We start from the raw sequence: 13608 nt of genomic DNA on the forward strand, positions 1-13608 counted from the left end.
TTTTTTTTTTTCCCTCCCTTAGTTGAATCAACAGAGGGGTTTTCATTCCTAGCTAAGCCTACCTTCTAAGCAAATACGCATCTGGGCACATAAAATAAATACCTCTTATATAGAGAACAAACTAGTGACTGCCAGTGGGAGAATGGGGAGAGAGAGGGACAATATAGGGGGAGAGGATTTTTAAAAGGGTTGTTTTGGGATTATATGAAATTGTGTGTGTGAAATTTTTGAAAATTGTAGAGCACTGTAGAATTTAAGGGGCTTTCCAGGTAGCTCAGTGGTAAAGAATATGCCTGCTAATGCAGGAGACACAGATTTGATCCCTGGATTGGGAAGATACCCTGGATGAGGAAATGGCAACCCACTCCAGTATTCTTGCCTGGAAAATTCCATGGACAGAGGAACCTGGTGGGCTACAGTCCATGCATCATAAAGAGTTGGAGGTGACTGAGCAGATAGACCCATAGAATGTAAAGAATCTTTTCATTTAGTTAAAAAAAGAAGAATCTCTCTTTAAAACTCCTAAGTGTAGGTAAAGACAACCTGAGATCCATCACTGTCCCTTTTCCACTCAGGAGTCACCCTGACCCCACACTTGTAGCCTCCAGGGACTCTTAATAGAGGACTAGTGAGGAGATGTCTCAACCAGTATGTGTGCTTGGCTGCTGTTCAGAGGAAAGAGTTTAGGCCAGGAGAAGTTATTGAGGTAAAGATCGATAGAGTAGGCTAATAAAAATTAATATCTTCAGCATGCAGACTGTGATAGGCACTGGATTAATATCCTTTAAATATAAAGGGCATCTTGTAAGTCATTAACAAATGAATAAATATAAGTAGAAAATGAGTAAAAATGTTCAAGTTCAATGATAAGTAAAAAGCTGCAAATTAAAGTAGTGAAATATATTTCATCTATCAAATTGGCAGTATTTTAAAAGATAATACACAATATTGGTAATAATGTACAGAAGCAAGCTTTTTTATACACTGCTGGTAGTGTGAGTATAAATTTGTACAGTCTGTCACTGGGGGCAAGAGGACAGGTATCCAGCTATTTTATAATTTAAAGGTCTAATAAACCCTATTGCAGGAGTTTCACTTATAGCAGCTTTCAAAGACAATAATCATAGATCTAGCTTAAGAATGTTCATCACTGAGGTTTCATAACAGTACAATATTGTCAACTACCTAAATGTCCAACAATAAGAGAACTATTTAGATAAATTCTGGGGCATCCATGCAGTAAAATTCTATGAAATCAGTACATAAGATGAGGGAAAATATTTGATGATGCCCAAAAAAAGTTAGTAAAAAAAAATATTCATAATGGATCATTAAGCAAAGAAGCAATTTTTACCATGAGTATGTCTACAAAATTACTGGAATTATGGGTGATCTTCATGTTACCTTGAGAGAAATTGGAAGACTTCCCTGGTGGCTCAGCTGGTGAAGAATCCACCTGCAATGTAGGAGACCTGGGTTCGATCCCTGGGTTAGGAAGGTCCCCTGGAGAAGCAAAAGGCTACCCGCTCCAGTATTCTGTCCTGGAGAATTCCATGGACTGTATTGTCCATGGGTCCACAAAGAGTCAGACATGACTGAACGACTTTCACTTTCATAGAATAAATTACTGTAAGACACAATATGCACAACTTTAAAATTCTTTTAATCTGCTATTACTTTAAGAATCTCTACTAGAGCATTTATGAAACTTACTCATAATTGGTTTTCCTTTTATCTTCTCTGTATCCTATATCCTTGGGGCAATCTTTTTCTGTGAAATATTTCAAGATCTGGTTAGAGTCTAACCCAAAACAGACTGATCATTTTCATTTGGATACACTGGTAGAAACACTAACTCATGATTATCCAGAAGGATATGGATTATGTTAAGCCTAGCTCTCCATAAATAACCAAAATTCCATTGGGAAAAGAGCCTCAACAGCATCTCTCAAAAAGCCTGTGACCAGGGCTATTAAATAAAGCGAATGTTAATTATTTTGAAGGTTCCCCCCCCCACCCGGTTTTAATCTACTCTGGCAGAGTTATGAATGATTTCAGCCCAGAACACATATGGAACATATGCTATATAAACGGAGCCCACATGTTTGGACTAGAATTTTTTTTAAAGAGAGAAATCAACCATCTTTCTAATAGGCTTGTATTCATCTTGAGAGCAGACAAACATAGAAGCAAAAAGCACATTTTAAAAAGTTACTCAATATAAATTAAAATAACATAGACTAACTGCATAAAAGTACTGAGAGTATTATTTGAGTAATATGAGAGTAAAATATTACTGAGAGTAATATTTGAGGAAATGACTAATGAGAGAGATGATTCACTTTCTTATCAAGCATGCTGGTTTAGCCTACAAGTAGAATTATTGGACCCTAAAAACAATAGGGTAGATTCCAGTCTGGTTGATTCAGAGTACTTTGAGAGATTAAATAACTCAGATGAGCTCAAAAGAACCAGTAGTATTTACAGTATTACACATGTGTTTATGCTTTCCAAAATCTTTTAACAGTTTTCTCCACTTAAATGATGAATTCTATCATGTTAAATAATATGGATTTCATCATTGATAGCAAACAAAATCACAACTGAAAGCAAGCAACAAAGGGTAAGAGGGAAAGGGAAGACAGTGGCATTTCTGCTCTTCAGTAATAGCTTTGTAGGTGACGCTAAAGGTAACACTGAACTTGTGCAAAGGATTCTCATTGGTGGTAATCGCAGGATTAAGAGGGAGTAATACAAACTGCTTTTGTAGAGTGATAGGTTATAAGTTGTCAATTATGCCCCCCACACATAAACTAGGAGTAAAGAAAACATTTGACAGATTACAGAAGAGGGCTTTCGTCAGGACACCATATTGGAACCATCACTGAGTTTAGACAAACTCCCTGCCAGCTTTAAGCCTCACTTTCACCATATATTATTTGATGAGAACAATAATGCTTGCTAAGAGGATTTTTGCAAGGATGTAATGTTATGTAAAACATTTAACATAGGGCCTGGTACACAGTAAGCATTAAAGAAATGTACCATTATAATGATAATGATCATTTTTGTAGTTGTTGCAAATAATGTATTTGCTCAGCAGATATTCATGGAGTGTAGGCACTATGTGAGACGCTATGCCAAGTCCTGAGTGTGAAAACTAGTAAGACATAGATTCTGTGCTTAGGGAGCTCACTCTGTTCTAGCTAGTGGAGGAGACAAGTGTGCATGCCTAGCTGTGAAACAGTAAGATAGGTATCTTGTATGGGAAGTACTTCTGAGGCTGAAATGATAGAAAACAGTGATCTCTCACCATAGCAGCACTGTCAGAAGCAAAATGCTGGACTGTACTCTAATGCCATATTATAATATTTAGATTCTTTTTTATTCTGTTTCTTAAACTGAGGAATAACACATATATTGCACAAAATTTTTATAAATAGCTTGATGAATATGAATATTTGTGTGTGTGTATACGCATGTAACTATCGCTAGATCAGAATTACCCCATTTCAGTATCCTAGAAGGCTCCTTCACCCTTTCACAGTCATTCCTTCCCTAAGAGGTAGCTACCATTCTGAGGCTTGTCATCGTAGATATAGCTTGTTTCTTTTGAGCTTCTGGTAAATAGAATCACATAGTCAATGCTTTCGGTTCTTATATGAGCCAAGAAGGGGTATAAGAACAAAACCAGCATAATCAATTTTTAAGAAACAAAGATTTCCTGATGAACATATGTTTGCCTGTATCTCCCAATCAAGTAATCTTACCAAAGCTATGCAGGAAGTCTGGAATGAGAAGGAACCTGAAACATAACTAAGGTCATTGGGACATGCTAGTTAAGTACTGCATAGAATATCCATTAGAAAGCACAGGTTTCCCCATAAACTGTGATCTCAAGAATGTTACCTTTGTTCAGACCAGACAACTGGAGGTGAGGGCTGAAAGAAGCAGGAAGGAGGATTTGGGGACATCTCCCTGATTAGCCTGTCTGAAGATCTTTGCCACATGGGGGACAGGGGCTGCCTGGTGGGTGACTTGTGAAATAAATCCCTAAAGAAACAAGCCTCTCCCTGCCAGACTGAATCTGCCTTTCATCATACTTTTGTTGGGGATTCACTTTCTTGCCTTGGTCCTGAAAGTGTGTGGGCAGAAGAGACCAATTAGAAGGACAGAGAAGACATGGATGCCCTCACATCTGCAGCCTGAGGAAAGAGCCAGGCGGAGTGCTGACCGCCTTCTGTGTCTCCCCTCTGCTCAGGTTACTGCTGTGGGACTGTGATGACCGGAGCTACAGCTACTATGTTGAGGTTTCCACCAACCAGCAGCAGTGGACCATGGTGGCCGACAGAACCAAAGTCTCATGCAAGTAAGTGCCGCTCTCTCAGGAATATATGCTACTTTAAAAAACAGTCTTTCCACTAGACTCAGAAAGTTCCAATGAAAAGTCAGATCTGGAATCATCAGGTTATATTCTTGCTTGGAGGTAAAAACATTCTGAAGATCCTTTAGTTCAGTTTTGACTATTAAGTACTTGTATGAAAATTTAGTTTATACAACCAAAGAAGTGGTCCTTGTTTTGTGGTTTCAACTTGACTTTTTAAAATGGCATGTACCTAAGCAGGGACAAGAAACATACTTTCCACATGCAGTCCTTTCTCAGTTCCTCCCCCGACATCCCACACTAGCCCTTGGGGACTCTCTTCTTCCTTAGAGATTTTTGCTGATGCTGTAGGATTCTGGGACTCTCACCTCTTCCCCACCCTCATGTCTTTCTCAGGGTTACCTTTAAATATTTATCTCATCTCCATGTTAGCTATACTGTTACCTAAACTAAGGAAAGTTTGTATCTTAGGTCTCCTTAGGAAACAGAGACATTCATGCATATGGCATCCGGGCTCTGTCTGACCTTACCTAGTTGTGGGGAAAGCCAGGCAGAAGGGTTCTAGAACCATGTAAATGTAGCTACTTTTCAGACTGAGATTAGCATATTTGCAGCATCCTGGAAGGTTCCCTCAGACCTTTTCCCAGTCATTACCTGAAGAGAACTTAGTGCCTTTTTGTGTGGAGCCCAGTGCTCTGGGAGGCAAGAAGAAGCCAGCACCTGGTATTTCTTCTTTTTTATTTTAATTGTGATATGATTCACATACCATAGAATTCACCCTTTAAAATTGTGCGATTCAGTGGTTTTCAGTGTGTTCAGGGTTGTGCCATCATCACCATGACCATCTAATGTTCCAAAACATTTTCATCACCCCAAAAAGAAACCTGCCCACTCGCAGTCACCCCATTTCCCTCCACCTCCCACAGCCCCAGCGCTTTTCTGTCACTATGGATTTGTGTAGTCTGCTTTCTGTCCCTATGGATCTGTACATGCTGGACATTTCCTATAAATGGAGTCATGTAGTATGTGACCTTTCATTCCAGGCTCCTCTCACTTAGTATAATGTTCTCAGGTTTTACTCATGTTATAGATGTGTCAGTACTTCATTCCTTTTTATGACTGAACAGTATTTTATAACATGGGAATATATAAATAACACACTTTGTTTATCCATTTATAAGTTGGTGAACATTTGAATTGTTTCTGTATTTTGGCTGTTATGAGTATTGCTGCTATGAACATTCCTATATAAGTTTTTGTGTGAACATATGTTTTCAGCTGTCTTATGAATATACTTACAAGTAGAATTGTTGGATCTTATAGTAACTCTATGTTTAAGTTTTTGAGGAACTGCCAAACTTTTCCGCAACAACTTTTCCACAACAAGGTTTCAGTTTTTCCACATTCTTGCCAGTGCTTGATATTGTCTATTTTTTATTCATAGCCATTCTAGTGGGATGGTATCTCCTTGAGGTTTTGATTTGCATTTTCCTAATGGCTGATGATGTTGAACATCTTTTCAAGATTTTATAATAGCATTAATGATGGCTTGTTTGCTGCAATGTCTGAGATCCTCACCATTATTATTATGTTGATTATATAGAATGTGTGTATTGGTGAGGGTAACACTTGCTACTGTAACAGATAGTGGTTTCGGTACATCAGCGGTTTAACACAGCAGTGTACTTCTCAGTCAGGAGTGTTCCTGGCTGTCAAGTGACTCTTCACAGATGATTGAGGGACCCAGGTATCTTCCTTCTTGTGGTTCTGCCATCACCTAGCAGATGCCATCATCTGCTTCTGGCTGGCAGATGGGGAAAGAGCAGAGAGAAGGTAACCCTGGCTCTGAAAGCCTGGCCTGGGTATGGTGAACATCACTTCCACTTTCATTTCATCGGGGAGAACTAGTCAGTTGCCACACTAGATGCTAGTAGGACTGGAAAAAGTAGTCAGCTCCTGGCTAGACAGCCACTTCTCAGGGGAGCACACATCTTGTTGCCATCTCTATGATAGCATAAGAAAACTCAGTTATTTAGTAACTAGTATTTCTTTACTGCATGTCTTTTACCTTATTTTGTCCTGAATATAAATCACCTTGTGTGGGATATTGTCCTGATTTTATAAAAGAGAAAAGGAAGGTCTCTTTCCCCTGGACCACATTGCTGCCTTGAACCCAAAGCATTGCTAAACCAAGGCAGATGATGAAAACTGGGAACTGAAGTGATTCATTTATTTCCAAGCTCCCAGAACCCTTTTTATACACCAGGAAGGCCTTCAAGGCCCATGAACCACCACCGATATATCTTTACAGAGTTATTGCTATTGGGTATACAGCTCACAGACCAGATGCTCTGCTTCCTCATCTTTCACACATCTCCCTGGTTACAGTCACCCATCTCTTCGGTCATTTTATGTGTTATAAATTGGATTCCTCCTCTCTTTTATGTCCCCCTTTTGAAGATGTTATACAGTTGGGTTTTCAACAAGAACTGGTTGACTAACTACTGACAAGGTACATACCATAATGATTTTGTATTTATTTAAATGGGTTTTCCTAGACTCACTCATTCCGATCCTCTCCCAGTAGTCTTGCATTAAGTCATGAGCATCTATTTTTCCTCCTTTTAATTTTTTGTTTGCATTAGTTGGTGGAGTTCAATAGTTTTAATGTTTTTTACCTTGTATTTTAGCACTTAGATGCTATAACGGTGTTTTAAAACTAATAAATAAATAATATATTAGAAGTACAAGAGTAATAGCAAGAAGGCAAGTGCCTGTTAACCCTCTAGGAATCAATGGAGCCAAAGGTTATGATTTCATGTTTATAGACATAACCTGAACCTGTTGTGCCTTCCATTTTTGAGTAAGGTCCTAAGAGATATAATAGAAGATATGCAGATGATAAAAGAAGAAAGACTTTCCTTTTGAACGAATGTACTCTGGAGCAGTCCTCAAGAGAGGATCCTATTAGCTTCAAAAATTATAGCCTGGGTGGGGTGTGTTTTTTTGTTTTTGTTTTTTTTTTAGTGCAATAAAGTATGTGAGTAACATAAATGAAATTCTATAGGACCTTTAGAGATCATAGCCCTGCCTCTTGATACCACTCTGCCTAGTCAGGGAATCAGGGGACAGATTTTTGCTGTCCTCTGAAAAAGACTAGGGAATGAGATTCTCCAATGTCTCCTTGTAAGTTCCTGCTCCTGGGGTAGGATAGTTTCTTTTGTGTGTGTGTGTGTGTGTCCTTTCTGCTACAGTTGGAACTTTCAGAATAAAGACTTATTTTCTATCATAGATAGTTCTGGTGGGTTTTTTTGGTTTTGTTTTTGTTTTGGATGTTCCACGTCTTTGTTGAAGCCTGTGGGATCTTTAGTTGTGGTATGCGGAATCTAGTTACCTGACCGAGGATCGAACCCGGGTCCCCTGCACTGAGAGTGTGGAGTCTTAACTACTGGACCACCAGGGAAATCCCAGTAATTCTGTTTTCATATTGACTGCTGTGGAGGTTTTCACAGCTTTTTGAGATGTAATTGGTATATAACACTGCATAAGGTTAGGGTGTACAACCCAATGATTTGGTATATGTATATGTTGTGAAATGGTCACCACAATAAGATTACCATCTATCACCTCACCGAGTTAGGATTTCATTTCTTGTGGTGAGAACTTTTAAGATCTCTCTTAGTGACTTTGAAATATACAGTGCAACAGTGTTCACTATAGTCATCATGCTGTACATTACACCCCCAGAACTTACCTTATAACTGGACATTTGTACTGTTCAACTATCTTCAGCCATTCCCCTCAGCCCCCAGTCACTGGCAGACATCAATCTGTTCTGTTTCTATGAGTTTGTTTTTTTACATTTTACATGTAAGTGAGGTCATGAAATATTTGTCTGTCCCTGTCTAAGTTATTTCGCTTAGCATAATGCCCTCAAGGCTTATCCATGTTTTCACAAATGTATTGGCTGATTTTATAAAATTACTTTTTATTATTTTTTCATGTAACCTATTCCTGTACCTTTTAACCTTATTCCACTTTTTAATCATTGATTCCTTTTCTCTGTTGTCTTCTAAATTGCTGAACCCTAAATTTGTGTCAGTACAGTAAAATACTAACATCAGGTTTTATTTTTCTATTATAAATGTGAAACCTGCCCATGGAAAGTTACTTTCAACTATACAAAAAGATATAAGTGAAGAGTAAATATTTATTCTCCCATCTTGTTTCATTCCTTAGCAGTAGCTACTTTTGACTATTTTTTTTTAGTCTTTATAACTTATGAATTAAAATAATACTTTTATATCTCTGCTTATTAGTTTAGCTTCTCTGACTCCTTGGTATAAAAAAATGAATTTAGCTTACTTAACCACTCCTCATTTTTCGTTAGTTATGTTTCTCTTTTTTGTTCTCTTGTTGTTCAGTCGCTAAGGCATGTCTGACTCTTTGTGACCCCATGGACTGCAGCACACCAGGCTTCCCTGTCCTTCACTATTGCCCTGAGTGTGCTCAAACTCATGTCCATTGAGTCAGTGATGCCATCCAACCATCCCATCCTCTGTCCCCTTCTCCTCTTGCCCTCAATCTTTCCCAGCATCAGGGTCTTTTCCAGTGAGTCAGCTCTTCGCATTAGGTGGCCAAAGTGCTGGAGCTTCAGCTTCAGTGTCAGTCCTTCCGATGAATATTGGAAGTGAGAACCCCACTACTGTTACTTCTTTTAAAATTAGACAGAATAGTTAAACCTCTATTTTTGACCCATCAATTGTAGCTGGTATTTCTTGACTCCCTACTATTTAGTGAAGAAATTACCATGACTGTTTCTCTCTGTCTCTCTCCATCAGTTAACTGTCCCACGTCATTGAAATTGTGAGATTTATGGTATTATTTTCTGGTTTTTGACTTATTTAAATCTTCCATGTGTTGGCTATAAACTGATTCTGAAAAGGGAAAACCACTCAGAACTCACTGTAATGTGATTATATAAACATTGTTCACTATAGACCTAGTAATTCATTGGCTCTAATAGAAGAAATGCTTTCTGTGTCACTAAACTTGTCGCTCTTGGAAGAGTTGTACTGTGTTCAAATCACAGATTCAATTTTATTACAAGTGCCCAGAATTATTCCATAAATGATAAATAAGTAATTTCATGGTAGCCTGCTTTTTGTTTTCCTAGGGTTCCTAATTGCTTCTTTTTCCTGTTAGAGAAGCTTCTGAAGCATATTTTTGTTCATTATTTCATTATTTTCAGTATAGTTGATGTACAATATTACGTAAGTTACAGGTGTATAGTACAGTGATTGACAATTTTTTAAGGTTATACTCCATTTGCACTTATAAAATATTGGCTGTACTCCCAGCATTGTACAGTATGTCCTTGTAGCTTATCTTGTACGGGATGGTTTGTACCTCTTAGTCCCCTCCCCACACACTTGTCATGACTAATTCTCTGTATCTGTGAATCTGTTTTTTTCCCTTTTATTAGTTTGTTGTTTAGATTCCACATGTAAGTGATACCATACAGTATTTGTCTTTCCTTGTCTGACTTATTTTATTTAGCTTAATATCCTCAAGACTATCTGTGTTGTTGCAAATGGCAATATTTCTTTCTTTTTTATGACCAAGTATATTGTATATATACACACACACACACATACACACACCAAGCTTCTTTATCTATTCGTCTGTTGGTGGACACTTAGGCTGCTTCGTTTCTTCGCAATTGTAAATAATCCTGCTATGAACATTGGGGTGCATGTATCTTTTCTAATTAGTGGTTTTGTTTTTTATATATATACACCCAGGAATGAAATTGCTGGGTCATGTGGTAGTTCTGTTTTTAGTTTTTGAGACACTGCTGTACTGTTTTCCACAGTGGCCGCACCTATTTGCATTCCCATCATTGGTTAATTTTTGAACAGACTGCCTCTGAGGCCTACTCTACAACTGTGATCGTTTGTTTTTCTTTTTGTAGAATTTAGGTAAAGGAGTAATAAGACCCTTTATCCTTTGTAGGAGATATTGTCCTTTGGCCCAGTTACCCTTCTAGATCTCTTTCCCTGAAAACCTGAGAGAAATGGAATGTTGGCTGTGTTATCAGGCAACATTGTTTATGAATAAAATCGCCACTGATTGGTAAATTGCCTCTAGCCTGGGAGAACTCCCAGCTATGGTTTTTCCAGTGGTCATGTATGGATGTGAGAGTTGGACTATAAAGAAAGCTGAGTGCCAAAGAATTGATGCTTTTGAGCTGTAGTGTTGAAGACTCTTGAGAGTTCCTTGGACTGCAAGGAGATCCAACCAGTCCATCCTAAAGGAAATCAGTCCTGAATATTCATTGGAAGGATTGATGTTGAAGCTGAAACTCCAATACTTTGGCCACCTGATGAAAAGAGCTGACTCATTTGAAAAGACCCTGATTCTGGGAAGGATTGAAGTTGAGAGGAGAAGGGGACGACAGAGGATGAGATGGTTGGATGGTGTCACTGACTCAATGGACATGAGTTTGAGCAAGCTCTGGGAGTTGCTGAGGGACAGGGAGGCCTGGCGTGCTGCAGTCTGTCAGGTCTCCAAGAGTCGGACACGACTGAGTGACTGAACTGGGAGAACTTTAAAATATCTGGTTGGAAGTCATAGCTTTGGGTTTCCTGACTATGATGAGTTGTGATTAAGACGTGTCCCTTGTGACAGTTCTGGGATCTGTGTTTATGGAGCTATTCCAAGAGAGATTCGTTTCATTTTGGAATATGAGGCGTCTAGACCAGAGTGGCTTCACTCTTGCTCAGTGTAAGTTTTAAGTTTTATGTGTTCGTCTGAGCGCTGACCTGCGTGCCAGCAGGAGTGGCTCTCCTACGTTGTGTGGACGGCTGCAAGGACGCCCACTGAGGAGAAACGCCTGCTGCCGCCCTGGGGGCACACTGTGCTTCCTATTCTCACTCCTGGGTGAATTTGAAGCCAAATAGGAACTGATTGGGTCTTAGTTAAGAAGACCCCTCATGAGCATTACACAGAGTAAATCTATAGGTACTGTTTTCAGAAAGGATATGTGGAAAGCAAATTTTCAGAATACTTGCATGCCTGAATCATAGTTTGACTGGGTATAGTGTTCAATTCCTTCAGAATTTTGAAAGCTTGGATTTATTGCCATCTAGCATCTAATGTTGCTGATGAGAAAAGTCAGATATAATCATATTCTTATTCTTTGTAGTAATTTATTTTTCCCCATAGATACCTTTAGGATCTTCTCTTCATCTTTGAAGGTCTTAAACTTAACAATGGTGTGTATGGCCGAGTGTGAATCATTTTTCTTCCATCCTGCTCAGCTGGCTGCTCTATGGAAATCTGCCCAATTCCCCTCAGATTTATGAATAATATTTTATCCACCTATCATTTTCTAGAAATTCAACAAAATCTTGATTTGCTAATAGACTTCCTTTCAGTTTGCAACACTATTACACTTGATCTTAGCCAAAAGGCCGAGAAGCGATTGCAACACTATTATGAATGTATTCCCTTTGTATTTCTTTGATGTCCCCTCATTGGTTTCCAGGAAGGAAGCAAGGTAAATGTGCCTATAATAATGTCGGCTGTGTTGAACTTGAATTCCCAAAGCTCTCCCACATGGGCTGCTGATATTCCCCAGGGACCCCATTCCTTTCCGTTCCTTGCTTCTGCTTGCCTGCACTTCTCGCATTTTATGCAGCTGTCTTCCTGCGAAGCTTGAGCTCCTTTCATATTGACCTCATTTGTGTTCATTTTTTAACCATTTCTTCACTTTGTCACGGCCCCATTGACTAATAATTGTGTCTGCCAAAGTGTTAGTGATCTTGACCATCATCTAAGACTATGCCTTTGGCAAACATTTTTGCAAATATAAAAGATAAGATATAAAAAATTGGGTATTACTGAAAATTTTCTTTATCTGCTTGAGAATTCTGTCATCCTAATCTGAAACTACCTAGCGTCTCTAGAGTTTAGCCTCATTTTCTCATAAACTATCTATGTGCCTGCCAGATATACTACCCATATTTCCTTTTGAATAAGTTTTCTTCCTCAGCTTAAGTGTTCATTAAAAATGATGTTGTGAAGACTTTTTAGGGAATTCTCTGGTAGTCCAGTGGTTAGGACTCTGCACTCTCACTGCCGAGGGCCTGGGTTCAATCTCTAGTCAGGGAACCAAGATCCTGCATGGTGCAACCAAAAAAAAAAAAAAAGAGTTTTTAATTACTTAAGAAACTACTCATTCAAGATTTTTAAAACAGGAGTCAAAATTATAGAAGTATTATCACAAGTAGGAAAAAAACCATGGAAGAAGAAAACCACAAGGAGACATGCTAAAACGTTAATAAGGTTGACTTTGTATATTAGGGTTAGGGAAATTATTTCTGGTTCCCTACGTTTTTGACCAATTTACATGTACTTCTCTTAGAATAAAAAAGAAAACTTTATTAAAATATTTAAATATTTAAAAGTATTTTTTCTAGCCACAGCCATAAATGTTTTGTAGAGATTTATCCTTGCCATTATTTGAGTAGCATATGCTGGCAGAGTAGCGTGGTTTATTCACTGTCAACAATAAATTAAAGAAATTAAATAAGTGCTGTGCATAGCAATATCCTCCTAGCCTTTCAGAACCTTGAAGCCACTTACCCTCAGCACAAGTGCTTCCCTGAAAACAGCACCTGAGCCCGCTTTTCCTCATGCTTCTCCCCTCGGTCCTCTCAGAGCCCAGCTCTCCAAGAGTACTTCCTCCTTTTGTCTTTCCTCAGTACTTTAGAAGTCCACGTCCACTCGAGTCTCCCCACTCGGGGGCCAGGCCTTCTTGGAGCGCCACCTTGGATCAGGCAATTTCTGTCGCATCCTAACTTGAGAAACAGTTTCTTCCGGGGCCTTCCCTGAGGAGCACTTCGACTGTGCCAGCTGCCGGGGCCTCTGTGGGGACCGCTGGTCTGCTCCCTGCACCTCAGCCTGCCCGCATTCCTGTCTGACAAGCAGCATGCCCCCGTTGCTGAACGTCTGTCACTTGGTGCTGGGGAGGGCCAGCATTCTGTTCTGGGGTCTCTTTCTGTAACTAGTGCTGTTTATTCACTAGGAATCTCAGGACCAGGAGTCATGTTTCTTCCTCTAAGTGCTGCAGTGGTTTAAGACAACGGGATAAATTAAAGGTGGAGAGTTATAGCCTCAGTAAACTCTGCCAAAGTATAGCAAGATTGAAAAACGGGACA

At 39.1% G+C, this 13608-nt stretch overlaps 1 protein-coding gene and 1 non-coding gene across 4 annotated transcripts in view; both read left to right on the forward strand.

Annotated features, from left to right (window-relative positions):
* The window catches only part of BTBD9 (BTB domain containing 9), a 405610-nt gene that overhangs the window by 328073 nt on the left and 63929 nt on the right, over positions 1-13608 (forward strand). For all 3 annotated transcript variants that reach the window (XM_070456511.1, XM_070456510.1, XM_070456509.1), the window contains one exon: positions 4262-4369. In XM_070456511.1, coding sequence (XP_070312612.1) covers positions 4262-4369 — 108 coding nt within the window. The remainder of the gene's footprint in view (positions 1-4261; positions 4370-13608) is intronic.
* TRNAE-CUC (transfer RNA glutamic acid (anticodon CUC)) lies at positions 12487-12559 on the forward strand. The gene has a single exon. It is a non-coding gene; the product is annotated as a tRNA-Glu (tRNA).

The sequence above is a fragment of the Odocoileus virginianus genome, chromosome 27 (assembly GCF_023699985.2).
Source record: "Odocoileus virginianus isolate 20LAN1187 ecotype Illinois chromosome 27, Ovbor_1.2, whole genome shotgun sequence".
Taxonomy (NCBI): domain Eukaryota; kingdom Metazoa; phylum Chordata; class Mammalia; order Artiodactyla; family Cervidae; genus Odocoileus; species Odocoileus virginianus.